We start from the raw sequence: 19,313 nt of genomic DNA, 5'->3' as shown, positions 1-19,313 counted from the left end.
TGTATACGAGAGATGGAAATGAAGAGATTTTCATTGACGAAGAAGATTAACAACATAAGTTCCGTTTATTATATGATCGATGATCAAGGATTTTTTTTGTTTTCTCTCGATCAGGTGACTTTTACAATGAAATAGGAAAAAGACAAGTGCAAGCTTTGTTGCACAATCACCCTCTTAAGATCGAACTGAAAGCACTGAAACCAATCATGCCTCAGTTTTAGGGAGGCCCTTCCACTTGAAGTTGTCTGCATATAACTTCACCTGAAACGGTAGGCAAGGTTAGATAAAGAAACCACAGAAATGGTTCAAGGAAGAGATTGTTTAAACGTCAGAGGATAAAAAGCGAAAATGTGCAGCGAGCAAGATAAAGACGTCTTAGTAAACAAGACATCCATCTGAAACAAAGTTACAATGATAACCCAATTCTTCCCTAAACCCCGGGAAAAAAAAAGGTAGGCAGCCAAATTCCCAGCTTAGTAAACATGAACTGACTGCCATTTTAGATTAATGACACTAGAAAAAGATTACAGTTCTACATAAGAAGTTTTCACTCATGCACCTTGGAATGATAGTAACTTCAAAGTCCAGATAAAAAAATAAAAAAATAGATAATAACTTCAAAGGAACATTTTGTTTGCAAAAGATGACTGCCTAGGGTGGCCTAAATTAAATTCCAAGCTTAACTAGTAGAACAGGCAGCAGGACAGCAAACCAGTTGCAGTCTTCAAGTTGATACAAATATAATTTCCCGATATGAAATAAATGTCTTAATCTACATATTACATGTGTATTGTGTGTCCTACCCCAATCCCATATACATGTTCCAAAAAGTGGTATGACAGTGAAATACTTTAACAAAACAGAAAGACCTCTTACCTTCAACAATGGTGTGTGCCGCCTCTTAACCTGGCAGACAAGTTGAAAACCCATAGTTAATAATACTCATAGGTCAACAAGAAGCAAAACCTAATTTCAAGATACAAGTCCTCCAAATGAAAATAGCATTGCAATGGCATGACAAAGTATCTTGAAGGCAGTTGAAAGGAAATGTATTTGAAGCTGCATAGATAAAGCAATAGAAAACATACCACATAATCCCAACCGTGGTTCTGGGCAAAATGCTTTGCAGCTTCTTCACTGTCAAAACCTAGTCCAGCATCACCAACGTTAGCATAAGGGTCTCCAGTTGAAGTCCAGCCCATCAATGGATTCTCCCACCTAGGCACATTATGAAGAGAAGATATTGATCGATTATAATTCCATACTACGCTGAGAACATGATTGGTTAAACTCAAGACCTAGAGATGACTTGAATTATTTCAATCCAAATCTGGAGAAACCATCTACTTAACAATATCACATTTTCAGGTAAAGTTGTCATTTAATACTACCCAGCTATACAGAAAAAGTTTATAAATTCAAGATACTATCATACATAAACATCACGTAAAAGCTTAAACAGATCAATTACATTGTTCAAACATAAGCACAAGAGCAAAAACCACACAACTCTCTCTACTCAATATAAGCCAGAACATATAATCCACAACCAAATAAACCCATGGGAATCAAAACCACATTCAATCTCATTCGAATTCGAAACCGAAAAACATACTTCTGTGTGGACACAAAGTTAATCTTCCACTTGCCAACTTTCCCTGATCCTTGTTGACTCGCAGTTCTTGCTGGTGAGTATATCACAACCTGTCCAAAACAATAACCACAAATAAAGCTCATTCCTTTCATTACAAACCCAACAAGCTCACCCCTAATCCCATCCCCAAACCCCAAAACTCGAAGTGGGTATTCACCCAACAGTGAAATAACACTAATTTAGCAAATGGGTAAGATTAAGTTAAATAAAGATGTTACCTTTCTGGTGAGATGTTCATCGGGGATGCCAGAGACTCTTCCGATCTCGCCGGGGCGGTACTGTACCAAAGCGTCGGCGGAGAATGGTCTCGACCCTGAAGCGATGGTGGTCCGGAGAAGACGAGCCTGGCTCGTGATGCGTTGCAGAGAGCTGGCCATCGCCGATTTGACGAGTCGGAGAAAGAAGAAAACAACTCGCGCGTGAAAACGTGAACTGAAAGTGAAAATACGAGGGGACTTTTGTTTTACCAGAAAATGAGGAAGAGAAGTGCTTTCTACTTTTGTTTAACACAGTTTTACTCACATACATACAAAATTGTTTTTTTTTACAGTCAGTTTTATAGAATTGCTGCTTCATCCCTTTAGTTTTGGTAATATATAAACTTTCCATAGCTTTGGTGTGTGTGATCGTTTCCAACCCAACATGATTTTAGCTATGTAAACTTCGCGCTTGAAGTAATTTTGGAGCAAATGTGCGCTAAGCCGCGAAATAGAAAAGAAAGCAATAAAAAAGAAAGCAATGATCTACCGATTGAATCAGTGGGTTTACAATTAAGTTCTGACTAGAACTATATGAGTAGTTTTTTAAAAAAAATGAGTGAATCGGGCTGAGGTTGTTACGATTACAGCTAAATCATGAACAAAGCAAATTACCTTTTTAGTTCTTCCCATGCTTTCTACATTCCAATAGACTTGAATATCTCTTTAACTTTAAAAATATTATTAATGACATGTAATATTCAGACTAACTTAATTAGTTCATATGAGTGATGATTCTTAATCGGTTTAACCTACATAAATTTTTTCATTTCCCAACTCATCTAGACACCTATGCGGTTTTATTAATACGTTGTGATTCTACATATCAAGTTCTGAAACCGCCACGTAACAACGCCACGTCAAAAATCCGGGGTCGATACGTAATTTGGATAAAGTAAAGACCCAGAAATCAGAAAATTTACTATTGGGCGGTCCCATTCCCCACCCTCGAGGTCAGTCTGTCCATCTCCCAAAATCAAGTGCCGGAGGACACAAATAAATATGGAATTTCCTCTCCATTTCAGACACCAAAAAAACCTGAAAATCCCCACAAATTTTTTTTTAAATCACTGATAACCACCAAATTCCGGTCAAATTCTCAATTCTCCGACTATCTGCTATCCCCATCAATCTCACTTCCTACATTCTCCGGCGGCTTCTCTCACTATCATCTCCGATCCGGTACTTGCTCTTCCCCCAATCTCCGGGTTGCTATCTCTTTCTCTTCATATATTCAATCTCAGAATTCAGAATGATGATAATTCCGTTCTCTTTTCTGATGCGATTTTTTGGTGTTCTTTTTGGGTGCAGGGATTGAAGATATGCATGGTTGTATTGTGTTGTTGCTTATGTGATTTAATGTGACTTATAAAGGTGATAACTTTGGAATCTTAATTTGGTTTCTTGTACTAATTTTGGCGTATAAGGAGAGATATGAAAACAATAAAATTTGGTTCTTTATAGTTGAATTGGAAAATGTTGTGTGTGTGTGTGTGCGCGTTAGTAACTTGTTTGAGCATTTTGTGAAGCTTATTTTAGGGTGGGATATGTTGGGAAATGTTGGAGTTGAAAACCGGCTTCCAAAAGATCAAGCATTGTATGTTTTGTTTTGGCTTTTTTGTTTAAGATTGTATTTTGACGTTGAACACATGATGTTCTTGAAGTAATGGGATGTAATTTGGCGGTAAATTGAAGTGTCTATGTTGTAATTGATGGAACTTACCGTTTCAAAGTTTGATTTTACATGAAGTGCTGATATGGTGTGGGGTGCAAGTGTGCAGATTTTGTGTGGAAGAGTTTTGGACTTCTGTTGATGGGTGCTCCTAAGCAGAAGTGGACGCCAGAAGAAGAAGCGGCCCTAAAAGCTGGGGTGCTTAAACATGGGGCAGGAAAATGGCGCACAATTCTCTCGGACAAAGAGTTTGGTTCTATCTTGAATTTACGTTCAAATGTTGATCTCAAGGTATCCATTTTTAAAGCTTTTAAAATATTGGGCACTTTTAAATTAGTGTAAAACAGAAATTTTTGATATTTTCTGCTTTTAAGATCTATTATATTATGTGGATAGTAGTTCTGTTGGTTGCATCCTGCTTCAGAGTTCCATCCTGAGGTTGGTTGCCAGTTTACATCTTTTGTTTTGGTATATTCATGTTTGTCGTTGTTACATTGGATAGGACAAATGGAGAAATATAAATGTGACAGCAATATGGGGATCTAGGCAGAAGGCTAAGCTTGCACTCAAAAGGACCACTTCAACCCCTAAAGAAGACAGTAGCCCTTCAACAGTGGCAACTGAGCTGCAAAGTAATGAAGATACTCCTGACGCTAAGCCTCTTGCCAGTTCGGGTGGAAAGGTGCAGACTGCTGAGCCAAAGCCACCAATTGCGAGGTTAGAACACTTTATTGTTGGCATTCTATGATCTACTGGTAGCAGATAATTTATGCTGGTTCTATCTATTCTTAAAGCTCTTGAATTCAGAGAGGATGAAGATGATTGTGTTTAGGAGAATACTGGTCATACATCACTAATACACTACTGTATATAGTAGTAGCATCTGGTGATATTCATAAAGTTCAGTGGACCTTATCTCTCATATGCCAAACCAAACACTATATATATATATAGGGCTTCTCGGCTGCGGACGTCCGCACCGTCCGTACGGTGCGGATTCGGAGATTCTGACCACTGGCGATGCGCAACGACGGCGCCGACCAGTACAGCCGCACTCCCTCCTTCTAGCGCTCCTGTCTGTGCCGGCTGGAGCTGTAGCGCCGGCCTACAGCGGCCGGAATCTCGAAATTTCAAGTTTCTGGGTACCATGCGGAGATTTCGAGATTTCGACCGCTGTAGGCCGGCGCTACAGCTCCAGCCGGCACAGACAGGACCGCTGGGAGAAGGGGAGTGCGGCTGTGCTGTTCGGCGCCGTCGTTGCGTGTCGCCGGTGGCCGGAATCGTTGAATCCGCACGGTGCGGACGTCCGCAGCTGAGAATTTCTGTATATATATATTGGATTGTTTAGACCATGACTGGAAGATCCTACAGGGTCTGTCCTTGATCTTCAGAGGGTTGTTTTAGTTTGTCAATATTTCAGATCTTTGATGAGATTTTAAGAATGTATCTTCTCAAAAAGATACATAGAAAGTAGAGGCATAATTATCTGAAAATTTAATTGAAGGGTACTTACCTAGTTGTAGCTAAATGGTTCAGATATCTCCTATTCATTTATAAGCAGTCCATATGATACTTTTTGCATAAATCACAGATCTCTGGGTAAAACCTAATGTTAATAGGACCGACATAGATGCAAGTTTGAATGACATGATATCCAATCTCTTAGTTCACCAAATCCATTCTCTAGCTCACAAGTGACTAGGCATGCTTAATATCTAAACCGAATGGTATTGGGTGTGTATATACTGTCTAAAGTCTAAGCCTGATGAAATAGAAAGGTTTCCTTGCTATAATAAAATGATAAACATAATCATTGTACTGTTTGCTTAGTGGTTCTATGTGATAAATGGATACCTTTTATTTTCTTTTTGTTTGCATTTGATTATAGTCTTTTTAAAGCATGATTTTGGTGAAAGTCACTTATGTAAGGTCTTTTCATGTGGTTTGTATATGATTCAATATTTTGCTTAAGTCTGCATATTATCATTCATAAAAACTTACCAAAAAAGACATTGAATTGGGTTATAGTACACTAAAATCTATTCTGATCGTGGTTGTATCGGGAGTGTATATATCGTCTAAACCCGCTGCATGAAAAGGTTCCCTTGAGTAATAAAATGATGAACATAATGGTCGTACTGTTCGCTTAGTTCTATGTGGTAACTATTTACCTTTTCTTTTCCTTCCTTTCCCCTTTGATTTTTGTCTCTTTAAAGCATGATCTTTGATGAAAGTCACTTATGTAAGGTCCTTTCATGTGGTTTGTATTGGATGCAATAATTTGCTTAAGTCGGCATCTTATCATTCTTTAGAAATTGACCATAAAAAGACGTTGTGCTTGGGTGACACTATCATTAATTGGAATATGGTTGTTGACTTGGGATCTCCTCTTGGTTGTAGGTTGGATCATCTTATATATGAAGCTATTACAAATTTGAAGGAACCAAGGGGTTCTGACAAAAACGCAATCACTACGTACATAGAGGTAAATGTTATGGAGTGTATCTGCAACAATATATGATATGGATTTTGTTACTTACAGTTTCTGGTCACCATACAAAATGTTGAAAACTATTTTTGTCATTAATGAAAAATACTAATTTCACATATATGCACTAGTTTTTGTCGTTGGATAAAAATGATGATAAAAGATGGAAGAGTTATAGGGAGAAATAGGATCATGCTTAGTACGTCGTCAGTCTCACACCTTACATTAAATATTCTATATAATGAAGGATTAAGTCACACTCAGTAGTCAGATTAATGTCAGTCTTTCAAATCAGTGAATTTCTGACGAACTGGTGGTACCGTAGCCAATCTCTCGTCTTGTATTTGTTTTGTACTGTTAAATTTTTTTTTTGACATGTAAATTAACATTTTGCAGGATCAATATTGGGCGCCATCAAACCTCAGTAAGCTACTGGCCTTAAAGTTAAAGCACATGACAGTTAATGGGAAACTAGTTAAGGTAATTAATCTCATGGGGTTTAGCATTGTAAAGCATATGTACTGTAACTTTTCTGAAACTTGGCAAATGTTCTTATTGAAACATTTGTGTGGTCGTATTGAGATCTAACAAGTATATTAAGCTGATAATATAATTTCAAATTTAGGATTAGGCAAGTCAAACGCCTATAATTAGGAATGAGAAATTGGCTTGGATGGAATTTGAATTTAGGTATTTTTGTAGTCGAGACAAGTTTATATTATGAGAGATACAATTTAATGAAAATAATGATAAATGGTACAGTGAAATTGAAGTTTTTGAAAAGAACAGATTCATTTAAGAGAATGATATGATAATAAACTCAAAATTCAATTTTACCTTTTCTGGTTCATGTATTGACAGGTAAAGCATAGATACAGAATTCCACAAAGTTCAGCAAATTCTGAAAAAAGAAGAAGCTCTTCAACATTGCTGTCAGAGGGAAAGCAGAAGGACTCTACTAGAGTAGATAAAAAGTGTGCTCAGCATTCTGAGTAAGTCACAAGTTGATGCAGAGCTAACCATGATCAGGAGCATGACTGCTCAAGAGGCTGCTGCTGCTGCTGCACAAGCAGTTGCCGAGGCAGAAGCTGCCATTGCAGCTGCTGAAGAGGCAGCACGGGAAGCAGAGGCAGCAGAAGCTGAAGCTGAAGCAGCACAAGTTTTTGCGAAGGCAGCAGTGAAAGCTTTGAAATGTAGAAGACTTGGTAACGTTTTCTTGCACAACTCACATCACAGTGAAATTTGACATGTTATTCTTTTTCATGCTAAAATATTCCATTATGTATTGGAATTGAGGTGTTTTATGATCATGAATGATTTTATGTCAGTGATCCATCTAACTGAAGTTCACTCTAGTTAAACTTATCGAATGCTCCTTTCAAGCCACTTATGGTTATGTCTTTGCAAATGTTCACAGATCTTGATATGAAACTCGCACATGGGTAACTCAGTTATTCAGCAAGAACCATGCATGAGATCGCTTATGCTGGTGCAGCCATATCTCCTAATGTAAATAGACTGAGCTTCTCTATCTGGAGCATAGAAATTGTCTGATTTTCTTTTCCTTTTCAGTTCTAGGTATCATTTTGTAAGGAGCTTAGAGATGTCTTGATTTTCGGATACAACAATGGAGTGTATCAGTAAAACTGGTAGAATGAAGAGATGGGTTTCTGTTTTTTTTGGTGAATTTGCCTAGTAAATTAGGTTAGATGTTGAGTGCTGGTCTGCTAGTCATGTTTTTGCTCCAAGAAATAGAAATAAATGAAAATCACTTCAATGCAGACATTTATCGCAGTAATTTTTGTGTTCAATTTCAAACCTTGCCGGCTAATCCGTTGGTTTAGAATAAGTAGTAGATTCGTCTTAGGCAAAATTTGCTTTTGCTGATCTTGTACAGTAACAATATACAGAAAAAGTTTCTCCAACAATATTTGCAGCTTTACATGGTCATATACTGTTCGTATATACATCGACATAAACGTGCTGGATAGTAAACTACTTATCCCTGTTTAAGTTATCTTGCCCAAGAAGTAGCTTTGGATTATTTTTGGCCGAGTTGAAAGGGGACGAGTATCCCATCCTTTTTCCTTCTTTCCTTCCATTTTGTCATTATTTCCTTTGCTGAGGGTAAATGAGAATCGTGAGCACGATCCTTATTTATCAGTGCTTCGATTTCCTCATCAATTTCTGTCAACTCTAGTCCATCTTCATCGGAAACATAATCCAATGGCCTGGACACTCTCTATATCAGTGGCAACATCTTCTAGGTTCCCACTGCGCTGAGGAAATTCTCGGAAAGGAGCATCACTATTGTCATCAGGAGGACCAGTGCCAGGCTTGGACTTACCATTGCTATATTCTAAAGAACAATTTGGCATAATGAGCCCTTCATCAAACCCCTCATCAGTATCAGAATTTGAGAGGTCTCTTGATGTAGACCGACAGAGACTTTGCAAAGATCTTTTCAAGTTTATAAGCGTGGCTTCTGATGTTACATCGCAATGCTGCAGAGCATCCAGAAAATTCTTTAAACCATCCTGACTGATCCCATCTTCATTTTGCTTAAAGACATCTGTCCAGTGCCTTTCACTGACTTGAAATGGGGCATAAGCCATTGTATTAACCAGAGTTGCCGCTCTCTTGTAATCATGTTGAGCTGTAGCTTGATAAACCATTTCAATAAAGAACAACATATGGGGGATTTCGCCAGCTTCCAATCTTGTGTCAAATGCGTGCTCTAGTAGATACCCCTACAACACAAAAAATGCTCTCATAAAGTTCCAATGTTGATAACTTAACTCATCCAGTGAAAAGATCATGCCAAATGGCCAATAGATCACGGATGACACATGAAAGAAGGGAAAGGCGCAGAACAAGACTTTCAGACATAATAGTACACACATTCGGTTGATAGAACTAGATGGAGAATAAATGGAAGATATAACAACAGATATAACCAAAATATCAATGCAAGAAAAAAACAAATCTTTCATCTATTTATTCGGTTGATAGAACTGGATGCTTCCACAAGCATTGATGCATTTTTACTTTGGTCTATTTGATATCCCGAGAGAGCCATCTCTTTGTACACATATTCAAAGTATTTGAATGTATTGGCTTTCCTAGTCAACTCAAGAACTGTGCAAAACTCGAATATTGTGAGATCTTTCTGTCTTTTATCTAACTATTTCCTTAATTGGTAAAATTCATTGAGCCAATAATTATGGGGGAGCTCGAGGTGCAGTTTGATAATGGAATGTTTTCAGAAAACATGCTTCCTAGTATTCTGGTTTTACAGATACTTTTTATGTTTTTTTTTTCTGGAAACATGACTCATGCTCTACTGGCTTAAATCTTGGCAATATGCTGACTCCTTGCTTTTGTTCATGTATATATATATATCTGCGTTTGATAATCGGTACATAAGCATTCTTGGCTGGAGAGTACATCCTATAGCATTGAAAAATCTGGAACAAACTCATCCTGCATCCTGTGTTGCTTGAGTGATTTTGTGAAGAATATAATAGCATAGATTGTTGAGAAATCCATCAAAAGAAAGGAGGATACATGTGAAGAGAATCAAGACTGACAAAGAGTTCTTGTTCTTTGATAGAGGTTGCAACTATGTTATAGAATTGCTCATCAAATCTTACTGTGTTAGAGTAGGTAGTTCATTCATCTTAATTGGGAAATAGAATTTAGATAATTTGAACTATAGTAGTGTTGTAGTGTTGTTTGGTGTGTTCATCAGATTGTGTAATAGAACATGATATTTGTTATCCTTTGTATCTTCAAGTTAATTCATTTACAGATCACAGTGTTTTTCCTCATTGAGGTTTTTACATTGTGAATTAATCTTCTAGTTTTGTAAATGTGATTATTGTTCAAAGCTCCTAGGTACTTTCAATTGGTATCAGAGCTAGTCCACTAGATATACTTAGTGAGATCCAGGGAACAATGGAGCGAACATCAATAAACATGTCTCCACTTCTAAAGGGAGATAATTTTGATGATTGGAAATGTATGATGCAAGCTTTCATTTATGCACAAGACTCTAAACCTTGGCAATGCATTCTACATGGATGGTCTCCTCCTACAGATGATAAAGCTCCAGAAGGATTAGAAGAGGCTAAATTAAAATTTTTTGACAAGTGGACTCCTTCGGAACTCTCCTACAGTGAAGCAGAAAACAAAGCCAAAATGCTCTATTCATTGCCTTGATTGAAGATGATAGGGCATTAATCAAGCATTGATCAAATTCAAAGGAGATCTGGGAGACTCTTGAACTCACATGAAGGTAATAAAAAGTTCAAACTTCATAAATTACAGTTATTGATGTATGAATTTGAAAACCTGCAGATGAAGGAAGAAGAAACCATTGATCAGTTTTACAAGAGGGTCATCTCAATCACCAGTGGAATCAGGAGTATCAATGCAAAGAAAACGATCTCTCAAGATGATATTGTCATGAAAATTTTGAGGTCACCTCCCAAGAAATTTGCAATGAAGAAGGCTGCCATTTATGAAGTGAAGGATCTTGAAACATACTCCTTGGCTGAACTCATTGGAAGCTTGAAGACATATGAGGCTGAACTGAATGAGGAGGACAAACCAGAGGAAAAGAAGTCTAAGAATCTTGCTTTAAAGGTAACAAAGAAAAAAGAAGTCAGTAATGAACTTTCTGAGTTGGGTTTACTTACTAAAGAATTCAAAAACATTCGTAAATACAGGAACAATAATTCTAGTTATGGTTCCTCAAAAGGAAACTTTGAAAATAGAAGGTCAAAATATATTGAAAGTAAAAATGAGTCAAAAGAAAGTAAGTCTAGCTTTAAGAGAAATCTTAATTTTAAACCTAAATGCTATGAATGTGGTGGCCTTGGTCATATCTCAGTTGATTGTGGTAACATGAAAAATAGTACAGGAGATCGAAAAGCATTAAAGGCATCTTGGAGTGATGATAAAAGTGACTATTAAGACTATTCATCTGGATCCTCAAAGAAGAACCTGGCATTGATTGCTTCATTAAATTTTAATTCAGCAGAGTCTGACTGTGACTCAAAAAATGAAGAACCGGGTGAGGTAGATAGTTTTTATGAAAGTTCTAACATAGATGAAAAATATGTAAAATTGTGTGACATTACAGAATCAGTTCACAACAGGAATGTTCAGCTGGAGACTCAAGTTTTAGCACTAAAAAATTCCTTAGAAAAGAAGGAACACTCAATTTGTGACAAACAAGCCTTTTGGGATGATCAAAAATTAACTCTTGAGAAAAGAATAGAAGAACTGTCATGTGTTGGCACAGAAGAAGAATGGATAACTGCTAGGAAGAAATTCTTGATCAAATTGGAAAAGTTGTCGGAACAAGTAAAAACTCAACACAATATCATTTCAAATTTCACCCATGAAAAGAATTTTTTTGCAGGAACAAATCACTCATACAAATGACAAGTTCGAGCAATTTCATCATAGCTCACAAGTAGCTGTCAAGATGCTTGCTTGGGATAGGTCGACACTTCAAAAAAAACTTTGGACTTGGCTACTCTCGTGAAAGTTCTACAGGTACATCAATTGATTCTAGATACAAAGGAATTGAATTTATCAAGTCGAAGAGAGACAATGAGTATGATATCTTAGGAAGTAAAGTGAGGTTGGTAAATCTTCTCCCCTCTCAGCAAAATGAACATGCTTATTATGAAAGATTAAAAAATATAGAAACCAAGTTGACTGGCCTTAAAATTGAACTCTCTAATTTTTTTTTGAAGCAACCAGTAGCAAATTTAGGAAATTCTCTGATTTGCATGCTGAACATGATAGGCAGACTCAAAAAGAAAAAATTATGCTTGCAAAAATCTACGCCAGACTAAAAATTCTTGAAACTAAGTGCACTACTATTCCTGAAACTAATGATTTTGTTGAGAAATATGCTAGAATTGAGAGACAAATTGCAGGTGATCATAGAGTCTGAAAAAAGAAGGAAACCTTCAATGAACAGTGCATGTTTGTCAGCATGACCTATGATGAGAACCAGATCGAAGCCACATGTCTTGTGGCTCTTACCGCTGTAAATACCAGAAGAAATGATGTTTGGTATATTGACAGTGGCTGCTCAAGGCACATGTATAGAAACATAAAGCATTTCACTGCTCTAAATGAAAATATAGTTTCAGGAACTGTAACTTTTGGAGATGCAAGAAAAGCCACTATTCTTGGAAAAGGTACAGTGGAATCTCAAAATTTTGGAAGACTTGAGAATGTATTATATATGGAGGGGTTGGCAACAAATCTGGTAAGTGTAAGTCAATTGACTGACGAGTTTGAAGATGTTTGGTTTAACAGGAAAAGATGTATTGTTCTTGATGATCAAGGTGATGTTGTTTTGGGTGGTAAAAGATCTATTGACAATTGTTATCATGCTTCAACAGATTCATGTGTTTTATTTTCTAACAAATGTCTTAAGACCATTACCACTGATGAAACTTTTGAGCTTTGGCACAGAAGATTAGGCATGTAAACTATCAGGATCTTCAAAAATTGTCAAATCAGCAATGTCCGAGAGGGATGCCCAAACTGAGTGGAAGAACAGACAAGATGTGTGGTAATTGCAAATATGGTAAACAAACTAAGTCATCACATAAAGTAGTTAACTCAACTGCTACCACTCATTGTCTGGAACTTTTGCATATGGACCTAATGGGACCAACTCAAACTCAAAGCATGTCAGGTAAGTTTTATATTCTGGTAGTAGTTGATGATTTCTCTAGGTTTACTTGGGTAGATTTTCTTATCACAAAAGATGAAGCCTTTGAGTCCTTTCTTGGATTGAGTAAGCAACTAACCAGGCTAAAGCAACATTCAAATCTTAAACTGGCAAGGATAAGATCAGATAATGGTACTGAATTTAAAAATGCATCTTTTGCTAACTTCTGTCATGAGAATGTCATTTTTCATGAGTTTTCAACTCCAAGAACCCCTCAACAAAATGGCATAGTCGAAATGAAGAACAGATCTTTGCTTGGCATGGGAAGAGTAATGCTGCACTCAGCTGGACTCAGTGAAAATTTTTGGGCAGAAGCTATGAACACTGCATGCCATGTGGAAAATAGAGTTTTTCTCAGGAGTGGCAGTGATCAAACTGCATATGAAATCTGGAAAGGGAAAAAGCCAAATGTTGGTCATTTTCATGTGTTTGGAAGTCCTTATCACATTCTCAGGGAAGGTGAGAGTCTTAATAAGTTTGTCTCCAGAATTGATCCAGGCATCTTTATTGGTTATGATATGAACAACTCAGCTTATAGGGTATACAATAAAATAACAAAAAATGTTGTTGTTACTGTTAATGTGTGTGTTGATGATATGCCTAGTAGTCAGGTTGATGAAAACACATCTTGCTCAATGGAGAAGAAAGACGATGACAGGAACGGATCAACTGATGATGAAGACGAGAATCTCAAACATGTGTCACAAAAAAGGACTGGGTTTAAGCAAGTTCAGAAAGACCATGATACAAGTAATGTGATCAGAAAGATGAATGATGAAATTCAAACCAGAAACAAGACTTCTCAAGGTGATCAGCTAGAAAAAGCATTGACCTGCTTTGTTGAAACTCATGAAAAAGAAACAAATATCATAGGTTGTTGTGGATTTGTTTCCTTGGTGGAACCCAAAACAGTGAAGGAGGCCTGACAAACATGGACTGGACTCAAGCCATGCAAGAGGAGCTAAATCAGTTTACAAAAAATCAAGTGTGGGAACTTGTTCCAAGTCCTGAAGACTCAAATGTTGTTGGAACTAACTGGATATTTAGAAACAAGTCAGATGAACATGGCACTGTTGTAAGAAACAAAGCCAGACTGGTGGCACATGGTTACTCTCAGAAGGAAGGATTGGGTTATGAAGAAACATTTGCACATGTTGCCAGAATGGAATCAATGAGATTGTTAATAGCTATTGCTTGTCACTTGAAGTTTAAGCTCTATCAAATGGATGTCAAAACATCATTTCTGAATGGCGTAATAGATAAGGAAGTATTTGTAGAACAACCGAAAGGCTTTATTGATCCTCATCATCCGGATTATGTCTACAAGTTGCAGAAAGCCTTTTATGGTCTTAAACAGGCTCCAAGGGCATGGTATGACCATTTCTCTAGTCATTTAATTCATCAAGGTTATGTTAGAGGATCCATTGACAGAACCTTGTTTGTTAAAAATTTTAAAAATGATTTTATTGTGGCACAGGTTTATGTAGATGATATTGTTTTTGGCTCTACCTCAGATAAACTAGTTACAAACTTTGCTTATGTCATGACTAGTGAATTTGAATCCGTGGATCCGACTCTCTATCGAAGTATGATAGGAAGCTTACTCTATCTCACTGCCAGTAGACAAAATATCTCCTTCAGTGTTGGAGTATGTGCAAGGTTCCAAACCAATCCTAAAGAGTCACACATAGAAGGTGTAAAAAGAATTATCAGATACGTGTCCGGTACAATACATTGTGGTATATTTTACACTAATGAATCTAATGCAGAAATTGCAGGCTACTCTGATGCAGATTGGGGAGGAAGTATGAAAAATGGAAAAAGCACTTCCGGAGGATGTTTTTTCTTGGGAACAAACTTAGTGGCTTGGCATAGTAAAAAACAAAATTGTATTTCACTCTCTACAACTGAGTCTGAGAATGTTGCCGCTGGAAGCTGTTGTACACAAATGGTATGGATGAAACAAATGCTCAAAGACTATGGCCGACTACAAAGAAAGCTCACAATTTTATGTGATAACACCAGTCCTATAAGCATTTCCAAAAATCATATCCAGCACTCTCCGACAAAGCACATTGATTGCAAGTATCATTATATTCGAGACTTAGTTGAAAAAGACATCCTTGAGTTGTGCTTTATTGAAACAGAAAAACAACTTGATGATATTTTGACTAAACCTCTTGATACAGCTCGTTTTGTATACTTGCGGAATGCTCTTGCCATTTGCACTGAGGCTTGAACCTGTCATTGCATCACATACTCAAATAAGGCTTCAACTAATAATCATATGTGGTATAGACTTACTGGAGCTTAGCTTAACATGTTGTTGGATTGTGCTCTTTTTACTCTACCATTTTTCCTCTAAGAGTTTGCTTGTTTTTTCTGTTTCTGGATTGTGCAATTTCTTAACACTCATGTATCTTGTGTATCAGTCGGATGAACAAATATATGACTTTTTTGGTGGAAATCTAGCTGAATTAAAAAAATCAAACACCAGGGGATACAAGGGAGAAAAAATAAAAATAAAAATAAAAAATCTACATATGAAGTCCGGCCAGGCTATTCCTAAAGTAACCACTACTTTGGTTAAAACCTAATCGGGGTGGTGGGATAGAAACGGGAATGGTTTGGTTCATTGGAGGTTGATAGGTACGAATTTCCAACTTGAGTCTCGGGGTTCATGGTGTCCTTGATACATCTAGCACCCTAAAGTCATCTGACTTGGGAGTGTTCCATGCCGCTTGCTACATAAGTTGTGAAATCAGACTATAAAAGAGTGTTACAGAATGTCATAAGGGGGAGTGTTGTTGCTCAAATTGCCAAAACTACTCAGCTGTGATTCACTCTCCATATTGTAAAATTTATGCTTTTTCGTCTGATGCAGTTGAAATCTTTGTGTTACTCTATTGTTTCAGTTGATAGATTCCATATCACAAGCTTAGTTGAAAGGTGCTATGGTACATTGAATAATTTATTTTTCCTTTCTCTTGTTGATATGTTTTGCTGGTGACCTATAAATAATTAAATTCATGTTTATACACATTATTGCACAATGGGTGTTACTCAAGGCTTAGTGGTTATTCCAATAGTACTCTCAATATCAAAATCTTATCCTCAAGTTTAGTTTTGATTAGTCATTTGTTCTCCTAACTCAAACAGAGATTTTTTTTTCAAACTAGTCTTGTTACACCTGTCAATTCGGTCTGTGTGCTTGGTCAAAAGATGACGATTAAGTGGATCATTCCTGACGGTTCCGGTTCTTGGACCATAGGACACTTTGCCGCTTCAGTTACTCCCATGCTCAGTTTAAAAAGGACTCTACCTCTTTCATTTTTACTCATTAACCCTAAATTCCTTCTAGGTTTTGGTTCTGTGTGTGCAGGTCTCAAGAGAATGAGAAAGCTGAAAAATACTCGCATGTCCTTCGGTGGATCATCTAACCGCTCTAAGCGTCGTCGGTCCTCCTCTCCTTCATCTCATCCTGATGGGACATATTATCTCCCTATCTTTCCTCCTGGTATCCGGATTCCCCCCGTGGAACCTCGTGTTCCTCCTCCACCAAACATGGAGGGGTACACAGGTATGATTCCTCCTTGCCGCTTTGAGGGAGAACCCTGGCGTCCTCAAGTCCCTTCTGAGCAGAACACCATGGAAGAATTTGGCACGTATCTCATGCTTCTGTAGGAAAATATGTGCACCTCTGTCACATCTATCTTGGATCGTCTTGATACCTTCACTCAAGTTCAGGTGCAGTTGCAGGAGCAAATGCTCACTATTCAAGCTCTACTTCGCTTGGTGCTTCCCCATAGGGTAGTGGACTCTTCTACTCCTGTAGTTCATACAACCACCGTTGCTCCGGCTACTGATCCATGAGAAGCTGCTACTCAATCTCCTCATAAGCCGGCTGACCCGGTTGGAACTCATAGGCAGTCATATTCAATGGGGGAGAATTTGAAGCTTATTGTTTCTGTTATGATTTATTTTGTTTAAATTTGAACATCTTTGTTTATTAGTAATGCTCTGTTGTTTTGTAAGTGCATAAGCACAAAATACCTTGGTATGATCATTTAAAATTTTGTCTTGTTATTTAGAGAAGGGAAAGGATGGAAACTGATCCCTTTATTCTCCAACTTCATCAGTTCATGGTTATATGCATATCTGGTTAGTTTGTGATCTTTTGAGTTTTGCAAGTTATGCTTCAATAAGTTGAATATGAATGCCAATGGGGGAGAATGAAGGTATTGGCTTTCCTAGTCAACTCAGGAACTGTGCAAAACTTGAATATTCTGAGATCCTTCTGTCTTTTATCTAACTATGTCCTTAATTGGTAAAATTCATTGAGCCTATAATTATGGGGGAGCTCGAGGTGCAGTTTGATAATGGAATGTTTTCAGAAAACATGCTTCCTGGTATTCTGGTTTTACAGATACTTTTTATGTTTTTTTTTTTCTGGAAACATGACTCCTGTTCTACTGGCTTAAATCTTGGCAATATGTTAACTCCTTGCTTTGGTTCATGTATATATATATATATATATATATATATATATATATGCGTTTGATAATCTGTACATGAGCATTCTTGGCTGGAGAGTACATCCTATAGCATTGAAAAATCTGGAACAAACTCATCTTGCATCATGTGTTGCTTGAGTGATTTTGTGAAGATTATAATAGCATAGATTGTTGAGAAATCCATCAAAAGAAAGGAGGATACCTGTGAAGAGAATCAAGACTGTGACAAAGAGTTCTTGTTCTTTGATAGAGGTTGCAACTGTGTTATAGAGTTGCTCATCAAATCCTACTGTGTTATAGTAAGTAGTCCATTCATCTCAATTGGGAAATAGAATTTAGATAATTTGAACTATAGCAGTGTTGTAGTGTTGTTTGGTGTGTTTATCAGATTGTGTAATAGAACAGGATATTTGTTATCTTTTGTATCTTCAAGTTAATTCATTTACAGATCACAGTGTTTTTTTCTCTCATTGAGGTTTTTACACTGTGAATTAATCTTCTGATTTTGTAACTGTGATAACTGTTCAAAGCTCCTAGGTACTTTCAGTATTCCCACTGCTGAGCCCTGGCAGATGCCTTGAACATTTGAGGTATATGTGTACTCATCAGGCAGAAGAGAACTACCCCCACCTTCCAGCGAAGGGTCAAACTCTGATTTAGCAGCCATGATTTCCTCAAACAAATCTTTAGCTTTGGAAAACATAACAGTGCGTCCAAAGACTTTCAACATTGTAATTGTCCCTATGTTTGTGGTGCAATGTTCTACATGTGTTCAAATATGGATATACAGTCATCAATATCCCCCCCCCCCCCCCCCCCCAAGACCTGATCATGGCTGTGAAAGTGACCTCCAAAGGTTTAGAATTAGACACACTTTTCATCTTCTCAGCCTGCAGGCATAGTTTTAAGGAACTTCAGGTTTCATAGTTTACTTTAGAAAGATTCTACAGACGTATCCACTTAACAGAGAATAAAAACATCTGACCTATATGAAAATGTTTGAGCCTGACAGGTATACATATATTGCATCTATAACCATTACTATCCAGGTATAATGGTATATCATGAGAAACAAGTGTATCACAAGAAAATAATGAATTCTCTTATGCATAACCACATATTGCTTTTTCATTAATCTTCAGATTCCAAAAATGATCAAACTGCATCCTAAGTGAAAATTGTTTGAATGATGTAAGGTTGTGCAACAAAACTTTTTGCATATTGATTCAGATGAAACCTTATCAATATAAATCAATTTGATTTAAAACTTTGAAACTAAAGCCAATCACAATGCCTCCAAACTCTACAGAGAAAAAATTACCTGTAACAGAGCATCTTGCCACCTACCACACTTGCAAAGGCAGCAAGCTAACTCGTAATATACGCCACTTGTCCCAACCACTCCCCTTCGTTCCATGTCCCTGACTGCTTCAACAGCTTCCTTCACTTTTCCTTCACACCATAAAGCTCTAACAATAACTGCAAAATAATAACATGTATTACAAAGAAAAACAGTCTCAATATCAGAAGTAAAAGCAAACAAACTACCTTTATAGGTAAGAGCTTTCGGAACTTCTCCACTTTTCTTCACAACTTCGCAAGGCGTCACTTAGAATATGTTGTATGATTTGTGATTAATTTCATTTCATCCAACAAAAAAATGAATGAAATTAAATGTAGAAGGCAACAAGTGTTTGCTTCATTTCATTTTAAACTTTTGGAAGTAACAATGAGCCTCATCAGATTGCTAGTTTAATTACAACACATGAAGTGTTTGCAAGCTGATAGATGTAGTTGATGTATTATTGAGTTTCTGCGCACATTTGACTTCTATTTACCATTATATCTTGGTAAATTGACATAAAAGCTATTACTATGTGGTAGCAGATCAATTCGCTAAGCTAGGTCAAATTTATTCCCAAAATTGTATATGGTGTAATCAATAGCGGAACCAGCAATGTATTT

The 19,313-nt window shown here is 37.1% G+C and overlaps 3 protein-coding genes across 3 annotated transcripts; 1 reads left to right on the top strand and 2 right to left on the bottom strand.

Moving 5' to 3' along the window:
- Nucleotides 1–44: 44 nt before the first annotated feature.
- LOC126791358 (NADH dehydrogenase [ubiquinone] iron-sulfur protein 4, mitochondrial) lies at nt 45–2,129 on the bottom strand. The gene is made up of 5 exons (XM_050517800.1): nt 1,873–2,129; nt 1,616–1,704; nt 1,089–1,218; nt 877–906; nt 45–261 (listed from the first exon to the last, which is right to left on the bottom strand). The coding sequence occupies exons 1-5, from the start codon at nt 2,029–2,031 to the stop codon at nt 205–207; spliced, it is 465 nt and encodes a 154-aa protein (XP_050373757.1). The 5' UTR covers nt 2,032–2,129; the 3' UTR covers nt 45–204.
- Nucleotides 2,130–2,950: 821 nt separating this feature from the next.
- On the top strand, nt 2,951–7,747 carry LOC126785417 (telomere repeat-binding factor 2). Its single transcript, XM_050511109.1, is given in 9 exon segments — nt 2,951–3,093; nt 3,223–3,285; nt 3,693–3,874; nt 4,086–4,300; nt 5,984–6,068; nt 6,468–6,551; nt 6,933–7,046; nt 7,048–7,276; nt 7,489–7,747. Coding segments are annotated over 7 exon segments (906 nt in total). The 5' UTR covers nt 2,951–3,093; nt 3,223–3,285; nt 3,693–3,724; the 3' UTR covers nt 7,518–7,747.
- Nucleotides 7,748–8,112: 365 nt separating this feature from the next.
- On the bottom strand, nt 8,113–19,088 carry LOC126801324 (pentatricopeptide repeat-containing protein At5g67570, chloroplastic). Its single transcript, XM_050528796.1, is given in 10 exon segments — nt 8,113–8,308; nt 8,310–8,823; nt 9,078–9,188; nt 12,543–12,561; nt 17,932–18,113; nt 18,116–18,167; nt 18,170–18,238; nt 18,670–18,827; nt 18,897–18,956; nt 19,064–19,088. Coding segments are annotated over 10 exon segments (1,386 nt in total).
- Nucleotides 19,089–19,313: the final 225 nt, after the last annotated feature.

The sequence above is a fragment of the Argentina anserina genome, chromosome 1 (assembly GCF_933775445.1).
Source record: "Argentina anserina chromosome 1, drPotAnse1.1, whole genome shotgun sequence".
In the NCBI taxonomy this organism is placed as follows: domain Eukaryota; kingdom Viridiplantae; phylum Streptophyta; class Magnoliopsida; order Rosales; family Rosaceae; genus Argentina; species Argentina anserina.
This window is presented reverse-complemented; position numbering and strand designations above follow the sequence as displayed.